This window comes from Myotis nattereri (genome assembly GCF_964212035.1).
Source record: "Myotis nattereri genome assembly, chromosome: 7".
Classification (NCBI taxonomy): Eukaryota; Metazoa; Chordata; class Mammalia; order Chiroptera; family Vespertilionidae; genus Myotis; species Myotis nattereri.
The window spans coordinates 63572511-63599191 of NC_138082.1; the positions used below are offsets into that span (position 1 = coordinate 63572511).

General features: G+C 39.3%; 1 protein-coding gene across 1 annotated transcript; it reads left to right on the forward strand.

Moving 5' to 3' along the window:
- The first annotated feature begins 3604 nt into the window (after positions 1-3604).
- Positions 3605-25988, forward strand: MMADHC (metabolism of cobalamin associated D). Its single transcript, XM_081095471.1, has 8 exons — positions 3605-3764; positions 4307-4366; positions 10378-10522; positions 13988-14205; positions 18466-18571; positions 19159-19289; positions 24462-24548; positions 25465-25988. Exons 2-8 carry the CDS (start codon positions 4358-4360, stop codon positions 25657-25659), a joined length of 891 nt encoding a protein of 296 aa, XP_080951597.1. The 5' UTR covers positions 3605-3764; positions 4307-4357; the 3' UTR covers positions 25660-25988.
- The last annotated feature ends 693 nt before the right edge of the window (positions 25989-26681 follow it).

The following is a 26681-nucleotide window of genomic DNA, read 5'->3' on the forward strand; positions in this document are numbered from 1 at the left end:
AGGAGCCCAGCGCCCGATTTGAAACTGTGCGGCGCCACCCTGCCTTGACACCCAAACCTCTCAACGCAGAGCTCCAGTCGCCTGGCCCAGCCCCCAAACCCTCTGGCCTTTTCTGGCCACTTCAAGACCTGCCCTCAGTCCCTCAATCGCCTAGGGCTGGTCCCGCCTTCTCTGGGTGCCTCCCCACTTCCGCCTGTCTCTGGAGCAACGCAGCAGCACCGCCTGGTCATGGTGCCAGAGGAGAGCATGGAAGCCTCCCACCTGTTGTGCTGTGCTCCTTCCCCTGGCAGGTGGGTCGCTGGGCACTCAGAGTGCAAGCAGTGGGTGGCAAAGGACTGGTGATGGGGGCGCTATGCACTCTCACCCCTGCCCTCCCCAGCAGGGGATGGTCCTGCCTCCTCTGGGTGCCTCCCCACTTTTGCCCCATCTCGGGAGCAACACCCCAGCTAATATGCTAATGATCTGGTCGTTATCGTTACAGTGTATTGACCATTAGCATATTAGCTCTTTATTAGTATAGGTAACACTTCTGTTATCCCTTTAACTAATATTCCCTAGTGCTCTGACTTTTACCCTTTCTCTTTTATACTCTACAGTAGTGTTTCTTGATCATTTTAGAGTCAAGAACTCCTTTAAGAATCGGAAGAAGCCCTGGCCAGGTGGCTCAGTTGGTTGGGGCATTGTCCATGCACCAAAAGGTTATGGGATAGATTTCTGGTCAGGGCCCATACCTAGGTTGCAGGTTCAATCCCTGGTCAGGGCGTAATTGGGAGGCAACTGATCGATGTCTCTCTCTCTCTATCTCTCCCCCCCCCCCCCCCGCTGCCATTTCTCTCTCAAATCAATAAAAACATATTCTTGGGTGAGGATTAAAAAAAAATCTGAAGAAATCATGCACCCTCTCCCTAATAGGGAAAAATGGGTCTACTTTCAAATATACCAAAATTTGCATATATTTTAAGAAATTTCATGGGCCTTCTTCCCTTCCCACAAAGCCCATTGTTGAATTCCAGGTTAAGGTGTTCCTTGGTTTTAACTATTAGCTATATGTCAATGACCCTCAGATATGTCTGCCATATAAAGCACTTTCCTGAGCAATAGGGCTACTTTTGAATGACTTATTGACAACTCCACATCAATGCCCCTCAGGCACCTTAAAAATTAAGATATCTGAAACCAAACTCATTATCTTTATCCTAAAACATGTTTTCCTCCTAAGAGAGAGAACCTATGGGAAAAAGAACACTGTTTTTAAAACTAATAGACCTAGATTTAAATCCGGCCCTGGAAACTTCAATAATATACTTAATTTCTTATATTTAACATGAGTATAATAATACTTCCATTTTCTTAATTATGATGAGAATAAAAATAGATAATGGGAAAATCCCTAGCCAAGTGTCACCATTTATGCATTTCATAAATATTAATATTACTGGATTCCAAATTTCAGCCAAGGCAACTCCATTCACCAGTTATCTTAGGTCAAAAATATAGGGTCATCTTAAATTTGTCCCCTTTTCCTCATCAGCAGCCAATGGATAGCTATGCTGTGTTGATTCCTCAATGTTCTCGTGCACTTAGTTCAGGCTCTCATGTTCTTTCTCATGGACACAGCAGTAGTTTCCTGTCCTGTTGATCTAATTCCTATCCCACACCCTCCCAACCTACCCTCTACACCTTGAGTGGGGAACGTTTTTTTCTGCCAGGGGCCATTTGAATATTTATAACATCATTCTCCAGCCATACAAAATTATCAACTTAAAAAATAGTCTGCTATATTTGGTCAGACATTTAATTAACTCACTCCTAATGCTTTGGCAGGACCAGACTAAATGATTTCAAGAGCCTTATACAACCCGCTGGCCAGATGTTCTCCACCCCTGCTCTACACTGAAGCCAGAGGATCTCCTGAAGATACACATCTGATAATGCCATGACTCTGCTTAAATCTGCCCAGTTGCTTCCTGTTGCTTTGGGGATTACATCTACCTTAGTATTGCACAGAAGGCTGACTATGATTGGCCCCTGTCAAACTCCAACTTAATCTCTTGATTACTTGTGGGTCTCCTCAACTGCCCATAGTGTTTTGGAGTCCATATCTCTATTCACACTGCTTCCTTTGCCTGGAATATCCTCACCCCTTTACATCTTTTCCTGGCATTCAGGCAAATACCTACTCACTCATCTTTCAAAACAGTCCAAGCATCACCTCTGCCATGAAGTTATTCCTAACAGCCTCCAGTCATACTGCTGCTCGCTGACTCCTTTCATCTCCATGATGATTTTCTATCATGGCAAATATGAATGCACATAGTTTCCGATTTCAAAAAGCTTACAATCATCATTGAACCAGAAATCTTGTTATATAATCTGGACCAGTAAGCCAAATTGAAAGAGAAATCATAAGGCATGAGAAAATAATGAGTTGTAAGCAACTTCAATACTGAGATCAATGGTTCTTCTCAGAGGCTCTGTGTGACTCCCCAGCACTAGGTTGTGTGTGTGTGTGTGTGTGTGTATACACACTAATGCACAAGTAGTAGCTATACATTAACTGATTTAATCTTCACAAACAGTCTATGAGGTGGGCACTATTATTCTACCTGCTTTAGAAGTAATGAGCCCAGCTGGCAAGGCTCAGAGGTTGAGCATCAACCTATGAACCAGGAGGTCATGGCTTGATTCCCCGTCAGAGCACATGCCCAGGTTTAGGTCTCCATCCCCAGAAGGGGGTATGCACGAAGCAGCTGATCAATGATTCTCTCTCATCATTCCTGTGTCTATCTCCCTCTTTCTTCCTCTCTGAAATCAATAAAATATATATATATATATATTTTTTTTATAAAAGTAAGGCAGCCCTGGCTGGTTTGGCTCAGTGGATGGAGCGTCTGCCTGCAGACTGAGGGGTCCCAGATTTGATTCTGGTCAAGGGCATATGCCTGGTTGAGGACTCCATCCCCAGTAAGGGGGGGGGGGGGGACGTGCAGGAGGCAGCCAATCAATGATTCCCTCTCATCATTGATGATTCTATCTCTCTCTCCCTCTCCATTTCTCTCTGAATCAATAAGAATACATATTTTTTTAAAAAGTAAGGAAACGAAAAGCATAAAGAGACTAACTTGTCCAATATGACCCAACAGAAATATCAGTATGAATAAAGTATGGATTTCGGTTAATTAAAAAATAACATAGATAAACAAAAATTAAATTAATAAATAAAAGTTAATTTTAATTGTAATTAACTAAAATATATTTTGAGCCTATTAAAGGCTGATAGGCAAAGAAAAACCTAAATGCCCTATGCTCAAAAACAGTGAGTCGTGAATAATAAAGTAGATACAAAGAACAGAAGACTGTATTTACCGGGGGCAGTAAGAAAATCCTGGGGTGAGGGCAATCTATGAACTGGATCAGTAAATCGATAAACAAAATGAATTGAAAGCCTAACCCTGGTCGGGAGGGGAGGGGGGGCAGGGCGGGGCCAGGGCGGGGCCCTCCTGACCATTCCTCCACGTCACTCTCCCACCTTTTCCCCTCCCACATTGTTGGCCCGGACTAGCCAATGGAAGGCCGGCTCTGCGTAAGCTTCCTGTGCGCGTGCGCAGTGTCGCGTCGACATGCGTCTCCATCGATACGCTCGGAAGCAACTTCCTCCGCCTAGGCACTGTCCGCGCAGGCGCAACCTAGCTGCCGTGGCCGCCGCCATCTTCGCGGCGGGAAGAGTCGGGGTCTGGGACAGCTGGAGGCGGCGGTGGTGACAGGTATGGGTGGTTTCCGCCCGCGGTAGCCCCTCCAAGTGCGCCCGTCTTCGGGCCACAGCTCTGGGTGTTGCTCCTATTCCCACCGGGCCACGTCTCTGTCCCCATTTTGTCTTGTCACTCTGGCTTCAGACTTTTTCGCCTCCTCACTCTTCCCGTTCCGCTCGAACCTTTGTTTGGAGCTGTTGGGTGGCCGCCCTGACGTGTGTTAAATGCCTGCTTCGACCCTCGGGACCAGTCCTGGGCGCAGGCTCCCCACAGCGGCCCGGGTCTGGCCCGAGTTGTTTACCGCGGGCGCACCCCGAGGGCCCCGAGCCGCGGGCCTCCCGGGCGGGGGGCGGGGGGCGGGGGTGGGGCTGGCGGGGGTCTGGGCCGGGCGGGCCGCCCCGAACCAATAGGTAGATAAAGTTACTCGGCCTCCTTGGATGGACCGAACCCTGACGTTGGCCCTGCGGTGACCCAGGGACACCGGGAGGAGAGAGCGCCGTTTCGGAGTCTCTGTTAAAGCCGAATCCGTCACCGCCTGTCGTTCTGTCCTTTCCCAGGAGTAGCTGCACGGAAGGGAGGATCCTCTGCGTCTGCTCTCTCCGCCGGAAATGGCCAATGTGAGTAAAGGAGCCTCGCAAGGGGCAGCTTCGTCCAGTGCTCGTGCGCAGCCCATTTAGAAGGTGGAGGCCGGGTTTGGGAGGGTGTCGGGGACATCCTGTGTTCCAGCCGGTAAATCCCTCCGGTGCCGCAGGGATTTTCAAGCGGGCGATCCCTGGCTAGCCGGGCACTGACCTTCCCTTCAGCGGTTCTCAACCTGTGGGTCGCGACCCCTTTGGCGGTCGAACGACCCTTTCACAGGGGTCGCCTAAGACCAGCCTGCATATCAGATATTTACATTACGATCCATAACAGTAGCAACATTACAGTGATGAAGTAGCAACGAAAATGATTTTATGGTTGGGTCACAACATGAGGAACTGTTTTGAAAGGGCCAGAAGGTTGAGAACGACTGCGAGATTGTCAGATCAAACATGACGGCAGCCAGCACGGCAGCCATTCGGTGTGAGGGAGTCAAACTTACATCTGTGTTTGTGGTCAGATCGGCAAAATACTGTGCGTGCGCGCTTCAGTATTTTGATTAGCTTTGTGTGTCGCCAAACAGAAATGGTAGGAAGTCGCCGATTCGTGTGTGGACGGTGCCCCCCAGGGAAGCCGGGGCGGGAAGTACACGTTCTGCGCCGCCGCGGCAGCTGGGGCGCATCCTTTCAGTGCAGGGGCACTAGTTCCTGTTCCTACACACTCAGGTTTAGAAATACCTGCAGGGCCAGCATCCTTTCACTATATATTTTTTAAATATATTATTTCAGTCAAATACTTCGAATCTGTTTTTAAGCTGTTTTTAAATTCTTTGTGAGCCAAACGGGATGTTTTGTTAGCAGTTTTCCTACAGCAAGTAACCTTCCAAATCCAACAAAATGAAAGCAAGAGATAGTATTCACAGAGACCAGAGGTATTTATTGGCTGTCACCGCCCAGTTATAAATCGGACACGCCCTAGCGTAAGGAGCTCATACAGTGGGGGACGTGACATAGAAAGGAAAACAGCAGCAATGAAAGTGGGAAGTGATTTTTTTAAAGCTACACACACAGGTCGGTGCATGTGGATTCAGCTTTGCGGAGAAGAGAAAGTGGGGACCCGGGATCACTTAGTCTGAGAAGCCTTTGAGTTTTGTGGAAGAATGGGACCCAGAGAATCTAAGGTTTAAGTGGGAAGAACAGGAGTACATACATTCAAAGGCATTCCGCCTTTCAAAAATCAACAAGTTAGTTTTGCCTTCCTGAGTATAAGATAGGTAAATAAAGTTACTGGGAAATAAGTAGATTGTAGACTTCTGATCAAATAATAGAGAGCCTTGAATGCCAAACAGTAATTTAGACATCATTTTTTAAATCATGCTGATTTAGAGTGGTGTGTGAGGGAGATTAGGATGGCAACAGTTACCCAGGGTAGTGTTTCTGTAATCGAACCTGATGTATTAAGTGAGAGTCTAATGATGTGACTGTTGGGACAGGTTATAGTCTTGGCCATGTAAGATGAATTTTTACCTTGCCATAACCACAGAAGGGGAACATTGTAAAGCAGCACCTGGTGGACATTAGAGTACAGTGGGGCCTTGACTTACCAGTTTAATTCATTCCGAGACCGAGCTCCTTAACTCAAATTACTCTGTCAACTCAATGCAAAAAATCGGCCAAGAGACAGCTGGTATCTCAAAAAACTCCTTAGTTGGGACACTTGTAAGTCAAGGCCCCACTGTAGAATGCTAGTATTTGACCTGGCTTTATAAATTAGTTCAGTAGGGCCGAAACCGGTTTGGCTCAGTGGATGGAGCGTCGGCCTGCGGACTGAGGGGTCCCGGGTTCGATTCCGATCAAGGGCATGTACCTGGGCTGCGGGCACATCCCCAGTGGGAGATGTGCAGGAGGCGGCTGATGGATGTTTCTCTCCCATCGATGCTTCTGGCTCTCTATCTCTCTCCCTTCCTCTCTGTGGAGAATCAATAAAATATATTTAATAAATAAATAAATTAGTTCAGTAGGGTAAATAATTTGAAAGCTACTTTGTAAATCCTCTTATTGTTAGAAAGAAGGTCATATAAAGTTAATTTTAATATTCATGTACTTTTTAATATGTTTTTTATTTTCCACAGAGAAGAAGGGAGAGGGACAGAGAGTTAGAAACATAGATGAGAGAGGTCGATCAGCTGCCTCCTGCACGCCCCCCACTGGGGATGTGCCTGCAACCAAGGTACATGCCCTTGATCGGAATCGAACCTGGGACCCTTCAGTCCTCAGGCCGACGCACTATCCACTGAGCCAAATCGGTTCGGCTCAAATATACTTTTTAAATTTGGTGTTTATGTGCATTGTAAACACTGAATGGATGTTACTAATAAAATATGCAGATATGTGTGTCTTCAACCATGTCTTAGCATACATAGCAAGGATCAAAAATGCCCATGCTTCAGTAGGAAGACAGGTAAATTAAGAGGCATTGGTGGGGATTTTGACAAACTGAAATGTCTACTTCAGATATAAAGAGAGCAGCCTTCCTTAGCCACAGCATTTGTTGCTAACTATTGCCTTCTGGGAATCTGAATCCACTGCTGCCAGATCTTCAAGAACAGCCAAAAATCTGCACCTTTTGTATGAAATCTCACAGTTTCTCAATGTTGATACTCAATTCAAATTTCTTGTGTAACACTGTGGACCACACAAAAATGTCTGTGGATGCATATGGGTATGTTTCATAGATGACCAGTTTTCAGTCTTTGGTATAGACCGTTTTTCTCCTCACAGAACTTAGGCCTAAGAAGTGCCTAAAACAGGGGTCCTCAAACTACGGCCCGCGGGCCACATGCAAATACAAATATTGTATTTGTTCCCGTTTTGTTTTTTTACTTCAAAATAAGATACGTGCAGTGTGCATAGGAATTTGTTCATAGTTTTTTTTTAAACTATAGTCTGGCCCTCCAACGGTCTGAGGGACAGTGAACCGGCCCCCCTGTTTAAAAAGTTTGAGGATCCCTGGCCTAAAAGACTGTTTCTATTTATATGCTAAAAGGGTTTTAAACTTGAATCTTAATAGCTTGTCATCTTCCCAAGTTTAGAGTCCTGGGTTTGTTTGAATTTAGTCATGTATAAAATATATACTTATCCTCAAACTAAAATAAGCTGGCGATTCTAATTTGGGGGCTATTTTATTGGCTGCTACTTGTAATCATGTTCATTAGTTGACCCAATGTCATAAAATCTATCAAATTCCCACAAAATATTTCACTTCAACAATAAAAGATTTGAGAGCCATATAGGTTAAAGGGAAAAATTTGAAACTAACTTAGTACTATCATCAGCTATCTATTTCAGTGGACAAATTAAATGCTGGTTTATTTTGCAAATAAAATGAAACTTGGTGATTAGATTTTCTTAGAATAGGAACAAAACTCACATTTCATTATATAACTTTTGTTAAAAGTTTTACCATGAAGAAAAATCAAAATAGAGTCTAGTTGCCTTGGTACTAAGAGGCTAAAATAATTGTTAATAATATTAGGCAACTTCAGAAATAAGCTTCCTGAAATGAAATTGTTTGAAACACTTAGCACAAGGACCTGGCCCAAAGTAACTCATACTATTTTTTTAAAATATATTTTATTGATTTTTTACAGAGAGGAAGGGAGAGGGATAGAGAGTTAGAAACATCAATGAGAGAGAAACATCGATCAGCTGCCTCCTGCACACTCCCCACTGGGGATGTGCCCACAACCAAGGTACATGCCCTTGACCAGAATCGAACCCGGGACCCTTGAGTCCAAAGGCCGATGCTCTATCCACTGAGCCAAACCGATTAGGGCAACTAACACTATTGATTGCTATTTAATATTGCCTCTTTCAGCTAATCTCTTATTAAGCTTCTTATTTTGAGGCTTTGCTCAAAATTTTTGATGTTTACATTTTTTAATTGCATTTTAGATTCTGAGGCATATTCAATCTGTTAAATGTCCTCAATTGTAAAGGTAAATTTAGAGTATTATAGAAACACCCAAAAGTCTCTAGTTTTTCTAGTAGGTAAAAAAAAACTTAATAATTACCACTTTTGCCTCTTTGGGCAGATTGGATACAGGCACAAGGGAGTGCTTAAATTTTCAGGTGGACTGAATGTTTTGGAGACATGCCTTGCACTTAGGAGACTCAGAGAGAAGGTTGTATTCCAGGTCTTTAAGAGTTGGAATATTTAAGGCTTAGAATGTGAGGAAAAAGGACATTTTAGCATAAAAACTCTTTTGACAGTCTAAAAGAAGGCAGAGAAATACGGAAAATGTGAGGTAGATATTTTTATGTGACTAAAGAGTGAAGTAAGGGAAGAGAGGGTAAAATTAGTAATAAATGCTGTCAGAATAAGATCAGTTCTGATGTCTTGTACTTATGGTAAGAAATAAAGTCAGAAAGAACACATGGGTTGGGTTTCAGAATACTAGGTGAAAGGGAAAAAGAATGAGTCAAGTGTCAAATGGCTAGACTATTTCATACCACCTCTCTAACCCCACTCCAGTCCGTTTTCTGTGCTGCCCTTCATGGTGCATACCTTAAGATATCCATATTTTTATCAGTTTACTCCATTCCCTGCCTACAGAATAAAATTCTGACTTATTATCTTGATATAACCGGCCCTTTACTGTCTGTGCCAAATACAGAGCCTTTTATAGTTGCCCACAAGTCAACTTTCAAGACTGTTTCTTACTGCACTCCCCTATATCCTCCCTCACTGAACTTGTCACTCTTTGAATATATCTTTTACAGCTTCATACCTTTGTTCCTGAAAGTCGCTCATTGAAATTCCACTTTCCCTAGCAAATTTCTACAAAACCTAATATACCCTCCCTGAAGCTTTTTCTTCTCCTTCAAGGATGTCTTAATTATTCAAATATTTAAATAGAATTTTACAGATGACATATTTGTTTTTATTCTTTTCCACTAAACTAAGAGTTGGCAATTTTTTAATTTTTTACTGTAAAGGGCTAGATAGTAAATATTTTAGGCTTTGTGGGCCATAAAGTGTCTGTGCAACTGTATTTAATTCTGCTATTGCGAAAGTAGCCGTTACTGTTACAGTAAAACTTGCTTTATCAAAACAAACAGCAGACTGTATGTGGCTATAGTTTCCCAACCCCTGCATTAAATTATTCTGACTCAAGTATTTTACTAAAAGTTTATGCATTTACACAGTCATTCATTGTAACACCTCAAAGTCAAGGAAATGAACTTAGGATCAAAAAATGTACCACAAAAGTAAGTGCTAAAATGGGAGAAAGTGGACATTGCCATAAAACCAAGAGGAAAGATGGCATGGGAGATAATTGGCACAATTTATAGCAGTAAAAGAAGACAAGGGTTAGAAAATAAACAGGTTTTGATCTAAGGAAAGTTATTGAAAGTTCCATGTTTTGAGAATAGAAGACTCGAACGACTTGGGCTACCTTTTTAGTGCAATTTTTAGAGGTTCCATTCTCTCTAGTGTAGCACTCTTAACACATTTCGTACCGCTCAGGAGTTTTCTCGTGTTTCGTGCGCCATCTGTTAGGACCGCTCACGAGTGTTCTCGTTTTTCACGCCCATGGAAAAAGGAGCGAATCTAGATACTTATGTAAATTTTGTTTGGTCCCTGTTCATAGAGGAAAATGTTTTACGCAGTACCATACGTTAAAAAAGTACTAGGAACTTTGTTTGTTTTTGTAAATAAAAATGTTATAATTATTGAAAAACAACACCTAAAGTGCATTATGATGATTTAAATAACGTGCAGTTTGCCCAAAAACGTGAGGTCCCTGGCGTATGTCTTAGAGATTCCTATGCGGTACACAATGTGTTAATTCTGGTCTTTATTGGAAAAGTAACTTACTACTTGTTTTAATATCCGTGTTTATTTTTAAAATTATAAATATACATAATGCTTTTCATATGAAAAGAATAAATGTAGGTTTTAAAAGATATATTGCAGTGTGATTTGCCAGAGGTTGTCAACATTTATATCCAGAAAAAAATAATTTAAAATTTTGTGTCATTTTTAGGTGCTCTGTAACAGAGCCAGACTGGTTTCCTATCTCCCAGGATTTTACTCTTTAATTAAAAGGGTTGTCAATCCCAAAGCCTTTTCAACTGCAGGATCCTCAGGTTCTGATGAGTCTCATGTGGCCACTGCACCTCCCGATATATGTAAGTAAACATTATTATTGCTTTCCTTATAATTGTTTCAAAACATTTTTAGTTGTGTTTCCTATATTTCTTCTTGAGGTTTTACAGATTTTCTAAAGTTAAGCTTATACCATTGAATATAGACCCAAAGTTCTGCCTAAATATTTATATCCAAAAGCTACAACATTTAAAAAAAAAGAATATTGGTTTCTAAAACTTACTTTCTTAAACACTAGAGGCCTGGTGCATGAAATTCATGCACGGGGGGCGGGGGCGGGGCGGGTCCCCCCTCAGCCCATCCTGCACCCTCACAATCCGGGACCACTGTCTTCTAACTGCTCGCCTGCCTGCCTGGTCACCCCTAACTGGTCACCCCGCCAGCTTGGTTGCCCCACGCAGCTCGCTGCTCAGTTGTTTGGTCATCCCTCACTAACCCCCCCTGCCGGCCTGGTCACCCCACACAGCTTGTTCAGTCGTCCGTTCAGTTGTTTCTGTTGCGACGGTCGCTTAGGCTTTTATATATATAGATTAGTTTCTTTCTCTCTTCAAAAACATACAGTCCTCTCTGAAACAAATCTTTTAATGCTATTACACTTACCACTTTTTACCATTCTTTGCTGAATTTTTTAAATAGCTGGCACTTTTTATATATGTGTTTATTGAATCAGTAACTTATCATCTACAAATTCTGCTTCATCTAATCCATCTTGCACATTATTAATCATTCTAAAACATTTTAATTCTGTCAATTCCTTAATAAACCTTGGTTACCTCCCACTACTTACAGTAGCAGTTCCAGTCCCCAACCTATGAAAACTTTTCTGGTTCTAAAAAAATTTCTTTTTTAATTTATGTGATTAGGTAAATTTCAGAAGTGTTCTATGCCACAGTCCTATATTGGAGACTTATAATGCACACTAAAATATTAAGGGAGGGCTCTTAGGAACTTAATGTAATGTATCCTAAAGGAATTGGGCATGGAATCCTTTTTTTCTTGCAACACATTACTTACTGTGTAATTTAAGTTTACTTGATCATGCCCCAGGTTTTCTTGCCCCAGTTTTATACTCCATCTCTAATTACTCCAACTTATATCTTTGGAAGGCTAAACATGTATGTATCATAAATGAAAGATTTGACATTCAGGGGTTTGTATCCTGAATATATAAAAAAATATATTTCATAGGCTAATAGGAAAAAGACAGTAGGAAACCAGACAATTTTTTTCGCATGTTATGATATAAATTTTGTTTTTATTTTTACAGATTATAATCCAAATTCAGTGAAAATCCTATTATAATTTATTTATTTTAAATTTATCTTTATTATTTTTAATATACTTTTTATTGTTACTAGTATTACAGATATCTCCCATTTTCCCTCTTTCCCCCCTTCTCCCAGCCCCTACCTACCCCCTCCCCACCCCCCCCACCCCCCTCCCCCCCCGTGACTTCACTACCCTATTGCCCGTGTCCATGGGCTATTCATTTAAGTAAATAAGTTCTTTGGTTGGTGGAACAAGAAGAGAGAAACCAAACAATTTTTTAAAATGTATATGAACAGACTATTCCTGGAAGAAAAAAAACTAAATGACCAGTCAACATGAAATTATGCTCAAATCCACTATTAACATGGGATTTTTTTTTTTTTTTCAAGAGACTGTTAGATCTGAATAATCTTTAAAACCCATCTTATTAAAAAATAGCTGATAGGTTTTTGCTTTTGAACTGACTTCAGTTAATTATTAGTGTGTGTCAGCCTTATTAGTCACGATGGTCTTCAGACTAATAGCATCAATATCATCTAGAAACTTGATAGAAATAAAGAATCTTGAGCCCCACTCCAGACTTAATAAATCAGAATCTACAGTTTTATAAGATCTCCGATGATTTTTTTGACATTTTTACCTTCTTTTTCCTTCACCTGAGGATATATTTTTATTGATTTTTAGAGAGAGAAACATCAATCAGCTGCCTCTTGTAAGCTCCCCAAACTGGGACTGAACCCACAACCTAGGTATGTGCCTTATTGAATGGATCCTGAAACCCTTTGGTGTATGGGACAATGCTCCAACCAACTGAGCCACCTGGCCAAGACTCTGATAATTCTTAAATACTTCTTAAAAGTTTAAGGAATATTAGGCTAGAGTGTTTGGGGTTAAGAATTATGAGGCATTGTCTAGATTCAAGAGGGAAGAGTTTTATGATTGATGGATGTTTGTCATAGTTCTAGAAGATGAATATGATGACACAATCTAATGATGCAGCAGTCATATTTCTTTGGCCATTTTTAGTCACTCAGTTTGGACAGAGTATTAAAAAATGTTTTTATTGCCACCTGATGTCTTCGGCAATCATCCCTTTCTGTAAACAAAACTCCTACTTGAGAATTTCTTTGTTTAGTTTTCTACTTTATTCTTTCCTGGATCTTTTTGAAATTTTCACAAGTTAGGATATTTTTTAAAAGTGAAAGAAGCACTGTTTCTCTCCTTCTGTAAGTATTTAATCCACGTTAACTCATTCGGCTGGGTAAACAGCATTATGTCACATGGTTCATAAAAGATTTTTCCAGCTCATCATTAACAAAGCTTCATGCCCCTCCCCTAGGGTAACCCCTGTTATGTTCAGTACTAGAGGCCTGGTGCACGAAATTTATGCACTGGGGGGCAGGGGGGAGGGGAGGCTTTCTCTTAGCCCAGCCTGCACCCTCTCCAATCTGGGACCTCTCGGGGATGTCCGACTGCTGGTTTAGGCCCGATCCCTGCGGGAATGGGCCTAAACCAGCAGTTGGACATCCCTCTCACAATCTGGGACTGCTGGCTCCTAACCACTCGCCTGCCTGATTGCCCCTAACCGCTTCTGCCTACCAACCTAATCGCCCCCTAACTGTTCCCCTGCCAGCCTGATTGACGCCTAACTGCTCCCCTGCCAGCCCAATCGCCCCCCCATCTGCCCTCCTCTGCAGGCCTGGTCCCCCCAACTGCCCTCCCCTGCTAGCCATCTTGTGACAACGTGGGGGCAGCCATCTTGTGATGCAAGGGTGTGAGGGTCAATTTGCATATTACCTCTTTATAGGATAGGATGTTTCATTTTAGATCACCCTTCCCCCCCTTTTTAAAAACATAAATAAAAGATTTTAAAATACTATTCTTTGACTTAGCTTTTTCTCTTAAGGTAATGTATCTTGGACTTCGGTATCAGTAAAGATTTACTGTATTCTTTTTCATAATTATCAAGCATTAAATAATATGGATTACAGTACTTTTATTAAATTTCCTAATAATGGACTTGCTTGGGAGCTGACAACTGGTTGCTTTGATTAGCAATTTGGAAATAACACGAAACTATATTCACATAGGAAAGCAAATTTCAAAAGTCTTATCATTTAGGTAAAAAATACCCAATTCTAAAAAGAATTCATTCTTTCAGTCTCCCAGTATACTTCATCATTAAGGAGAAAATGAATCATTATGTTGTTTCTTTTCAGGCTCTCGAACAATATGGCCGGATGAAATAATGGGACCATTTGGGCCTCAGGACCAGAGATTTCAGCTTCCTGGGAACATAGGTTTTGATTGTCATCTCAATGGGACCGTGTTACAGAAGAAAAGCCAGGTTCATAAAACTTTGCCTGATGTTTTAGCAGAACCTTTATCAAGTGAAAGACATGAGTTTGTGATGGCACAATATGTGAATGAATTTCAGGTAAATTGTTAATATCATATATTCTGTTTTTATAATGCTCTATTAATTTCCATAAACAGTACTTTTATTTGAAAAAGTAAAAGAAAAGTACTTAATTCCAATATATACAAAAACAACATATATAGATTTTTGAAAGTTGGCATTGTCCTATGTATTTTACTTTAGATTATAGTCTTTTTAGGTAATTAAATCTTCAGAACTGTCTTTTGATAACTGCTTATTTCATCAAATAAAGATAATTTGATTATTTCTATATTACTGAAAATTTAGATTTCTGTTTTTCACTTTTATAAATTGTAATTATTTGTATATGGACTAAATTCCTGCTATAATCCTTTAGCTATTTAAAAACTTAAGAAAATTTTGAGATCTCTGAAATTCTTCAGATGCAGTAATCTAAAAAGGAAAACTTATAATGGGCTTGTGTTATTTTAAATACAAATTCTGAGGGTTCTTTTTAATGAATGTTTAAACTGCTATTGCATAAATGAATGTTTTTAAGTGAGTTGTTTTTTTTTAAAATATATTTTATTGATTTTTTACAGAGAGGAGGGAGAGGGATAGAGAGCTAGAAACATCAATGAGAGAGAAACATCAATCAGCTGCCTCCTGCACACTCCCCACTGGGGATGTGCCCACAACCAAGGTACATGCCTTTGACCAGAATCAAACCTGGGACCCTTCAGTCCACAGGCTCTATCCACTGAGCCAAACCAGTTAGGGCTTTAAGTGAGTTTTTAAACTAATATTGCTTCCTTGCCAATCAAGTGGAAAGCTATGTGCTATTCAGAGTTTCTGTCAAACCCCTGATTCTTGTCATTTTTCACATTTCTACAGTTTCAGGCTAGGTTCTTATTAATACCATGTTATAAAAAGCAACAACCCCTTACAGTTATTATGGGTTATTGTGGGGGAGGGGTTCGTCCCTCAGTCCAGACTGCACCCTCTCCAATCTGGGACCCCTCGGGATGTCCGACTGCCTGTTTAGGCCCGATCCCTGTGGGACATCCCTCTCACAATCCGGGACTGCTGGCTCCCAACCGCTCACCGGCCTGCCTGCCTGCCTGATTTCCCCTAACAGCTTCTGCCTGCCGGCCTGATCACCCCTAACCACTCCCCTGCCAGCCTGATCAACACCTAACTGCTCCCCTGCCATCCCGGTCGCCCACAACTGCCCTCTCCTGCAGGCCTGGTCGCCCCCAAGTGCCTTCCCCTGCAGACCTGGTCGCCCACAACTGCCCTCCCCTGTTGGCCATCTTGTGACCACATGGGGGTAGCCGTCTTGTGTGAGAGCATGATGGTCAATTTGCATATTACCTCTTTATTATATAGGACTAGGGGCCCGGTGCACGAAATTCGTGCACTGGGTGTGTGTGTGTGTGTGTGTGTGTGTGTGTGTGTGTGTGTGGGAGAGTGTCCCTCAGCCCAGCCTGCCCCCTCTCACATACTGGGAGCCCTCAGGCGTTGACCCCCATCACCCTCCGATCGCCTGATCGGCCCCTTGCCCAGGCCTGACGCCTCCGCCAGAGGTGTCAGGCTTGGACAGGGGACCCCCATCTCCCCCCGATCACTGGCTCTGGCCCCCGCCCAGGCCTGAGGCCTCTCGCCCAGGAATCATGCCTGGGCAGGGGACCCCCATCTCCCTCTGATCGCTTGCTCCACCCCCCGCCCAAGCCTGACACCTCTGACCCAGGCTTCAGGCCTGGGCAAGGGGACCATCATATCCCCCCAATCCCCGGCTCCACCCCCCACCCAGGCCTGATGCCTCAGCCAGAGTAGTTGACCCTCATCACCCTCCGATCACCAGTCACCGGATCGGCCCCTTGACCAGGCCTGAGGCCTCCGGCAGAGGTGTCAGGCCTGGGCAGGGGACCCCCAGCTCCCCGCGGTTGCAGGCTCTGCCCCTGCCCAGGCCTAACGCCTCTGGCCTAGGCATCCGGCCCGGGCAGCGGGGACCTGCAGTGGCAGCGGGGGGGCGCCGCGATCGTGGGCTTCGCTTTAGGCCCAGGCAAGGGACCCCTAGCTCCTGGGACTGCCAGCTTCGACCATGCCCAGCTCCCATCGCTGGCTCCACCCCTACTTCCTGCTATCACTGGCCAGGGCGGCAAAGGCGCCTGATTCTCCGATCATGGCTGGGGGGCAGGGCAAAGGCGGCCCCAGGGTTTCCGATCACTGTCAGTGGCAGGGGGCTTCTTCCTGCTTTCCCTTTCACCTCCCTGCATTGTGCCTACATATGCAAATTAGCCGCCTTCTTGTTGGCAGTTAACTGCCAATCTTAGTTGGCAGTTAATTTGCATATAGCCCTGATTAGCCAATGAAAACGGTATCACCGTACGCCAATTACCATTTTTCTCTTTTATTAGTGTAGATAACCTAATATTGGGATACAGTTGAACTCCCCTGATTTTTTATCTCAAATAATTCCTTCTCAGTCCTCTTGGCTTCTCCTCTATCTACCAATCACATGATATTTCCCAGACATTTCTGTTCTTCATCTTTTCTTTTAAATTAATTCCTGGTCACTTATTCCCTTGGCTTTCTTTCTCAGGCAGTGTTTTTATGAATTCTAACTTAGTATTTCTACCATTTCTGAGTCTATATTTCTATCTGCCCATCAAACATCTTTGGATATCTCACAAGTCCCAGAGTTTGCATGTCTAGTACTGAATTAGTTCTGTTTTCTCTCAAAACCTGTTCTTTCATATTTCTGGAGTATAAATGACTTAGCTATCCTCATACTGTCCCAAGATAAAAATTATACTGCCAACCTTGACTCCTCTCTCCATCATACCTCCATAAATAGTAATGAAATCTCATTGCTTTTATCTCTTCAAGTAGCTTTTATATTATTTGTGCCCTTTGACTTTTCACTAATATTGCCAGAGTTCCAGGCTACCTTATCTTACCTAGATTCTTAGAGGCATATAATATGATGGACAATGGAGAAAGGATAAATCTAGGTTCAAAGGTTAGCTCTGTCATTTACTTAATGAGAAAATGACTTACCTTTCATAGCCTCTGTCTCTATTAAAATGGGGATAATAATCCCAGGCCAGGGCGGGGGGGAAAGGGACTTATGTTATATTTTCAACAATAAAGATTTTTAAGGTAATGATAATAATAATAATAATAATCATCATCATCTCAGGCCCAGAAAGTTATGAGGATTATATGTGAAAGTGTATGTAAAGCAGTAAGTGATTAATACGTTGGCTTTTACTAGGCTATACCTGCTTCTCAATACCATACATCTTCCAAAGTAATACTACCATTAGCTTTTTATCTTATCTGGTTATTCCTCATTTCTTACAAAGTCAGAATTTCATAATGTGGTATAAATATGGCCTTCCACAATTTTGACCCTTATCATTCCCACCTTACCTCCCTCTGCTTCCTACTTTCTCTATACCTCAGTTACAGCATGCTTTTAATTTTTTTAAATACACCATTCTTTTTGACCATTGAATGCCTTTAACACTATTATTTCCTCTTGCTGGACTCTTTTCCTCCTGAATTTCTAACCTATATTGGCACCTATTTTTTTAGCTATCAAACATGCACATCAATTAAAATTTAGCTCAAATATGATGATTTCAATTTTTTTCTGATTTCTCTCAGCAAAGCAAATTTCTTCCCTATCTATAATGCTAGAAAACTTTCTTCATAACTCTGTAGCATTTTGCTTATTGGATTGCATTTATTTGTTCATGCCATTTTTCTTCTAGTTCTGATATACCTAATAGTAAAGATTGGACTTTTTACCTTTGTAGTGCCTGTGCTTGTCAGTGTCTTATGTATAGTAGATGCCCAGTAAATTTCAGTTGAATAAAAGTCTCTAAGCTCTTTCTATAGGAGAGGCTGCGTATTTAGTCATCTTATTTTGTAAGTTAGTGTTGTTATCCCCATTTTAAAGATTACAGAATGAAAGAAAAGATAATTAGATATCACCAAAATATAATGAGCACAATTACGGTATTTTAGTTAACTTTTTAGCCAACTTCTATTCATATCAAGTCTCATTATATCAGTATATTTATACATTCTTGGTTTTTTATTTCGGTTTTTTGTTTGTTTTAGATTTTTCAGATCCTGTATTCATCATAGAGAAAAGTTTGATTGTATCAGAAAAAAACTACTACCCCACCAATAGTTAGATTAGGATTATAAAAAAAAAACTTTCTAGGGAAGACAAGTTCATAACAGGCAAGATATTTTATTTGAATTCTAGATTTTGTTTATTTATATTTCTTTTCCCCCTAGGGTAATGATGCACCTGTTGAACAAGAAGTTAACAATGCAGAAACATACTTTGAAAGTGCCAAAGTGGAGTGTGCAATCCAAACATGCCCAGAATTGCTACGAAGAGGTATGTTGTGCTTCTATGCATTTTTCACTAATGTATATTTGATAATGGTACTACTTTTTTAATGTATTGAATAATGTGCTCCGTAGGAATTGTAATATTTTGTTTTACTTAATATTTTACCATGTCTGGAAGAAAATGATTACATGTCCAAGATAGAGGCTTTCAGATGTACCCTGCCATCTGACCTCATGCCATTGGATAGGCATAGTAGAATTTTTAATAACTTTTCCCCTGTAGCTTTTCCCTAAAGTCATTTCACTCCTCTGTGATTATTACAGCTAGAGTTACATGAGCTGATACATAATCATAAGAAAAATCTTAATAACTTTTAAAAAAATTATAAGACCATAATATGTAACCCTTCAGAATTGTTGTCATTAATATTTCAGTTCATCCAACCAGAGCAGAAGTGAAACAAAATCAAGTTTGTCATCCTTTTAAAAGATAATATGCATTTATAAACCTGACTTGGTACCACAATAATTTTAACTTAATCATCTTTCTAAAGAATTGTTTTTATTTACTGATTCTCTTTTTTAAAACCAAATTATTTTCTTCTTGGAATTTTTTTCTTATTTTATTTATAGATTTTCAATCACTGTTTCCAGAAATGGCCACCAACAAACTAATGATTCTGACTGTAACACAGAAAACTAAAAATGATATGACTGTGTGGAGTGAGGAGGTAGAAAATGAAAGAGAAATGCTCTTAGAAAAGGTAATTTCTTTCAGTTGGTGACAATTTAATTTTATGATTTTATTTAAGTAGGAATGAACCAATGTTTTAAAATGCTGGGTGTCTTTTCTAACCTTTATTAATTCTCTGCTAACTTATTTCATTACTAAAGAGCTTACATTTTTTCTAAGAATATCAATGCCACAATTTTGAACAACTAAGATTCTAATACTTTCCTTAATTCTTTTGAATTTAGTTTTGTTTTAGGACATTTGGAAAATAGGGTAAAAAAATAAAATACACTCTTCATACCCATCTCTCCCTCTGTCTGACCTTCCTTTCTCCTTCCATCTCTCTCTCTCTCTCTCTCTCTCTCTCTCTCTCTCTCTCTCTCTCTCTCTCTCTCTCTCTCTCTCTCAAGCAGCAGTTCTCAACCTGTGGGTCGCGAACAATGAAAATACATCCTGCATATCAGATACTTACATTATGATTCATAACAGTAGCAAAATTAGTTATGAAGTAGCAACAAAAATAATTTTATGGTTGGGGGTCACCACAACATGAGGAACTGTATTAAAGGGTCGCGGCATTAGGAAGGTTGAGAACCACTGCTCTAAAGCATGTAAAATAAACAATGAAAATTACCCCAGCCTTCTTCAAGGAGTAAACGGTAACTGTGGCCAGTGCAATAATCATAAAAAACGATATAGTCCCATTTTTTTCTGTCTTTTGCTTTTATTCTGAAGATATGTTTTAACTTTCCATAACATTACCCAAAGATAGATTTCATTTTTTGTAAAATCTACATTTACATCCTATGGGCAAACCATACTTTTTTTTTAAGTTACTTAAAATTTTCCTTTAGTAACTTACAAGTTGAAAACCAAACTTTTTCTTTTACAGGCGGTGAATATATTTGTACATATATTCTTTATGTACACACTTGTATCTCTAGATTTCTAAATAGGGAAGTGCTAAATTAAGGGGTATGTTCATTTTAAATTTTGATAGGTGCTGCCAATTTGCCCATGAAAAAGATTGTCTTAGTGTATAAGCTCTCACCCTGTCTTACCTTGGATATAAGCATTTCTTTTCATTTTTACCAACCCAAGAAATGATAAGTGACTTAAAGTCTTCAATTTTAAAATTATGTAATTACTTCTCTGAGGGTTTTTTGTTGAGTTGTATCAATTTATTTGTCTGAAAGATAGAAAGAAATATTCCTGTGCCTGTATGAATGGTTAGGAATAACTCACTTGGGTAATCTTAGCTAACTATAGTTTAAAAAATTAGCTTTACTAATTTCCTTGCAGGATAATGTTAGGAATTACTGTACATTTTCTTTATATATTGGATGTGTGATTCTCTTCATTTGTAAAAATATAATTTACACAATTAATAGTGTTTTATAATGATGACTTCATAGTACTTAAAAGTCCCTCGTTGAGCTTTGTTAATAAATTTCATGCAGTGGGTAACAGTCTGAGCAAGTTATATGCTAGTTAACAAGGAAATTACAGAGAGGCATTAAGACATTGTTTCTGACTTGTAGAAATCTGAATTTAGAGAGTTGAAATTTAAATAGGCATTAACTCAATAAACATTTTTATTTACATTTCAAGATAATGTTTACTAAATTTATACTTATTACTCTCACTAGAGAGCTCTTATGAGTATAGCATTTTTTGACCAATTAAAGATTCTGAACCTCTTTTGATACTAATGCCATTATAGTTGTAAGTCAGTTTTTTATAACCAACTAGTGGCCCGGTGCACGGATTCATGCACATTGAAAGGAAATTAATTAGAAGAAATATTTTAATATTGCTCTTTGCCCTCTCTATAATAGAAGTGCCAACCAAATTCACGATCAACAATGACAGATCACACGTGTACAATTGGCACCAGCGAGAGCTTTATCTGTATCACATATGTGCAAGTCAACTTAGCCTTTTGTATATATACAATAAACTTGCTTAATTAGTCCTGCTTTCTGATTTAGCTAAACTTTTTCTAGCCCAGTGAAGCACCCCAACTTCTCTTTCAGGTAATTGTCAACAACACAGCAGTAAATATCAACATGAATCAGATTATTATTGTAGATCATCCAGGGGGAACAAAGGGTAAAATATTTAACTGCAGCAGTGTTTGACTCTATTCTGTGCACTGAGAAAACCTGAAGTCATTTTCAAGGTCCACCATTTCTTTTCAGTTGGGTCAAGTTTCTAAACTTTCTAAATCCCTGTTTTCCAGCTAATGAAAATAAAATAGGTTTCTACTGAGTCTCCTGTCTACCTACCCCAGGACTTCTGTGAGGATCAAATAAGATGAAGCACGGGAAAAACACTTCACATTTGGTTAAAGTGTGAAATGTTTGCACCTGGCTATAAAGCAATTCGTGTTCCTGGCTGAAGGAACTCCAAGGAGGCTAGTCACTAGGGAGAGGAAGCCGGGCGTTGCTACGTGATGCCATTACCCAGCACCCACAGCAATTATTTCCAGGCCGGGCTGGGCTGTGGGCCGCATTTTGCACCATGGGGTCTTGGCAGCATTGGCTGCGATTTGGTGGGCTGTCACTCCGGGGTGGTGGCAGGGCCTGTGTCCCACTTGGGGGAAGCCAGGTGCTGCTTTGTTGGTGCCAGGTCCGCGCTGCCTTGCACATCATGGCAGCTCCTGCATTGAGCGTCTGCCCTCTGGTGGTCAGTGCGTGTCATAGCAACTGGTTGGACGGTCAGAGGGACACAGCATATTAGCCCTTTACTAGTATATATAAATTTCAGGACTTTGAAATGGTATATGCTTCCCCTTGTGATTTTTAGTTTATGGGGGGAAAACCCAGATTTTTCTATTTTTAGATACGTTAGTGATTATTTTAGAACCACATGTATTTTCTTGTCCAAATAGGTATTTTATGTTTTATGGTTTAAATGTATTTTTCCAGCAGATGTCAGTATTCAATATTGACGAATAGAAACCTTAAGAGAAATACTTAAACTGGATCTTTTTGTGATAATAATGGGATTCTTTTAGTTAAACATTACAAACATTTGATTGTATTGTTTTTTCTTTCCTTACAGTTTGTGTATAACACCTCTCTGCATGATAGTGATATATATTCTAGTGACTTTTCTACATCATTCAGTAGTTTTTCTATTTTTAAGAATTACGAGGATTAATTAAATACAGCAATAAATAGAAATATTAAGTGTGAAGGTAATCTAAAGAACAGTACAGTGGGGCCTTGACTTATGAGTTTAATTCGTTCCGAGACTGAGCTCGTTAAGGAGCTCGTTAACTCAAATTACTCTATCAACTCAATGCAAAAAATCGGCAGAGAGACAGCTGGTATCTCAAAAAACTCGTTAGTCGGGAGGGACACTCGTAAGTCAAGGCCCCACTGTATTAATGCTTCTCATTAGTTTACAAGAAAGTATTGGGAGAAAATAAGTTAGCTTAAGTTGTATACTAGTACATCTATAGCAGGGGTCAGCAAGCTTTTTCCGTAAAGAGCCAGATAGTAAATATGTTAGGCTTTGTGAGCCAAAGGCTCCAACTATTCAACTTGGCTCTTGTATTGCGAAAGCAACCATAGACAGTATATAAATAAATGGGCCTGGCCATGTTCCAGTAAAACTATATACAAACAGGCAGCCATTCGGGTTGGGCCCTCAGGTTATAGCTTGCTAACCCCTTATTTAGGATATAGCCCATATTCCTAATGTTTTTACTTTTGAGGATATCAACTGAAGTCAGTGAAGTCTGTTTGCTCTGAGTGGGCCAGGAATCCATATTACGTAGCACTGCACACACCCTGATATCACCATTCAGCTCTCAGTTGGTTCTTTCTGCTTGGCCTCCCAGAATCTCACCATGTGCGTGCACAGCTCAGCTCTTCACTATAGAACCAGTCAATTGCGCTGCAAACTACCTGGAGCCTTGTTTGCTTATCTCCCTCTTCAGTACCTATTGCACAAATTCCATATGCTTCAGCAGCCCATAATTCTTGTTTTCTACTACCTCCTCAGTGCAGTGACACCATTATTTGCTTGGAATCCACTTTGCCTGATGACTAGAGGGTATACCCAGACAAAACTGAAAAATATGGGAATCACCTCATCTTTTCTCCATCTGTCAAAAGAAAACAGTTTTGTCTGACTGTTATTCAGGACCTAAAAATAGTTGCCTCATATATTTTTGTCACTTTTATAGTTTTCAGCAAATGACAAGTTTGGTACCTATTACTGTTATTGCTGAAAGTGGAACTATACCCCATTTTTTAAAAATAGGTATAAATTAATCTTTTTTATTGATTTCAAGGATAGGAAGGGAGAGGGAGAGAGATAGAAACATCAATGATGAGAGAGAATGCAACCCTGAGCATGTGCCCTGACTGGGAATTGAACCATGACCTCCTGGTTCATGAGTCTACATTCAACCACCGGGCCACACTGGCCTGGCGTATCCCCTTGTTTTTAAACATTTATGGTCTCTTATTTTTTGTGCTTTTTTTTTTTTTTTTAACATTCTAATCTGGGTCCTAATATTTGTTACTTCTCCACTGGTTAGACTTCTGATAAAACTAATAAAGTAATCATAAGAATTAGGATGGCGAGGCCAAGATTTTGACTAGGTGATACATGCACATGGTATATAATAATGATACACTATACAAAAGAAATGGTTTTATAATGAAAAGTAAGCATCCTATCCCATGTATCCATTTATCCTGTTATTTCTATGTACCTTTTCAGAAGTATTTCATGACTGAGAGGAGATAGATGTGTTTTTGAAGGGCACATAAACAAGTATATGATTTTAATGTTTGTTCAAATTAATGGTTCAGATCTTTTTATTTTGAACATTTTGTTTTTCCTTTCTTATTTCTAATATTTTCATAGTGTTACAAAATAGCAACTATAGCTTATAGTTCATGATAAATTGAGGAATCAATAGCACAAAACTGATTAGAATTAGTTTCTAAAATAAACAGTTTAGAGAAAAATACACAATTTAGACTTCTTGAAAAAAATCAAAATGTTATATGAACCATTAATCTTCTAGACTGGTGAAAATAATCTTATGACTTTATTAGTTTCAAGTTGTTACTAATCTTACTGAATTCTCTGAAGCAAAACATTTATTTTAAAAATTTATTATAAATAAAAATCAGTAGCCCTTCTATCTTGAGCATATTATTTGTCTTTTTCTATGCAGTTTATCAATGGTGCTAAGGAAATATGCTATGCTCTACGAGCTGAAGGTTATTGGGCTGACTTTATTGACCCATCATCTGGTTTGGCGGTGAGTAATTAAAAGTTTGAAAGCCAGGTTATGTAACTTGAAGTAGAAATGGATTTTATTACTGCGAAATTCTTTATAACTATAACCTTGGTAAAAATAGATTATTTAAGACTTTTTTCAAACCTCACAATTTTACCCAAAAAAGTACAACTATGAGTCAGTTGCATTCACAACTTGAAGGGACCCCTATCACTCATACTTAGGTTTCTCCATCACTTTAAGGATTTTAAAATTAAAAATAATAAAAAGTTATTCCCATCCTCATTATTTAATTTATATTGAATTGATGTGTTTATTGTTTGTTAGTTGAAAATTACTTACCTGTAGTTTCTTTAAGGAAGAAAAAATATTTTTAGAATTAAGGAAATATGGATGATAAAAGAAATATTTGGAAAAGTAACAATTTTAAAAATTAACACAAAGTTATATTTTGAAAATAACTGAATTACATTGTAACATTTTAAATTCTGGGGTTTTTTTTTGGTTAAAATAGTAATTATTTTTTTAAATCTCAGGAATATATACTGTTTCTTCTCTAAGTCAAGTTAGATAGAGTATAGACTAAAAATGCAGAACTTACTCTGGACTTTAGCTTCCTTTTCTTGTAAATGATAAAGATGAACCACAGATGATTATCTAAAATTTATTCCATCTTTAAAGGTGGTGCAATGTTATGTGTTTGGTCCTAGATAACATGAAATTTGCTATATCATTCATTTCACATTTCCAGAATGCACAGGTATTGGGGGGAGAGGAGGTGTTAGGGCAGTTTATTTGTTTCATGCGACCTTTTTATTATTTGTTTTTTAAAAATGTTTGGAGTATTAAAATAGATACATGTTTATGTTTGCATAAAAATTATTGCTACATTGCCTTTCTTGCTAATGAAATACTTCATTTTTTAAATTTCCTCCAGTTTTTTGGACCATATACAAACACCACTCTTTTTGAAACAGATGAACGCTATCGTCATTTAGGATTCTCTATTGATGACCTTGGCTGCTGTAAAGTGATTCGTCATAATCTTTGGGGTACCCACGTGGTTGTAGGAAGTATCTTCACGAATGCAACACCAGATAGCCATATTATGAAGAAATTAAGTGGAAACTAGTAGTAATGTCAATTTATTTACTGTACTATTTCTACTTAGCATTTGGGTTGATCTATAAACACTGTCAAAGGCTTCAGATTTTAAAATTTACTTATTTCTAGGTATTTATTTCAACATTTGTAAATTTACAGCATTGACAAGGATTTGTGATTTTTAAATCTCAAAAGTTCATATTGTCTGTGAATACATGTTAAGCACATCCACATTGTACAGAATGTGGTAAATAACATGTAACTATGGTATGATATATTGTTACTGCTCCCCTTTATTGGAAAAACCTTAATTTTAATTATTTTCTCCAAAAATAAATTATACATTTGCTTACGGTATTTTTTTTCCATTGCAATATTTTTTAAACGTGGTGCTTAAGACTCCTAAGAAATTGTATTAATCTTTATAAAGTAGTTTTTTAATGGATGTGATTAAAAATTCTAGATTTAACTTTTCCTAATTTTTTTTCTTATACCAGTCTTGAGTATTACTTTGAAATAATGTACATATAGGAAAAGAATAAGAATAATACTACATGTATAAAGGCATATGAATCTCATCCTTATATATACTAAAGGAATAATTCTTTAACTTCTTGGTTGTAATAAATAAATGTGGATTATTTTGAGACAAAACTATGCCTCAAGCTGTTAAATCATATCTCTCCAGTTTTAACAAAAGATGCAAACTGTGAGACATTACAGCAATACCTCATTTGTGACAGAGCTAGTTTTTACAGCATTGTGAACTTTTTAAAAAAATCACACCTTTTCATTGGTGAGGCTTTGCCAAGTAGGAATAGAGACAAATCTCAGGAGAACAAGTAACTTCTACCAAATGAATTATTTCATTTTTGTCACATTTGCAATTTTACTTCAGTGTACTTACATGAAATGCCATACTCATTAAATACGCTTCCTTAAAATGAAAACAGGCTAGAAAGATGAGGTTGCGATGTTATAATCTGCTTTGATCTTGTCGTATATAAAAACAGATGCTCTCCTTCTGGGGTCCAACCCCAGCAGGTCCAG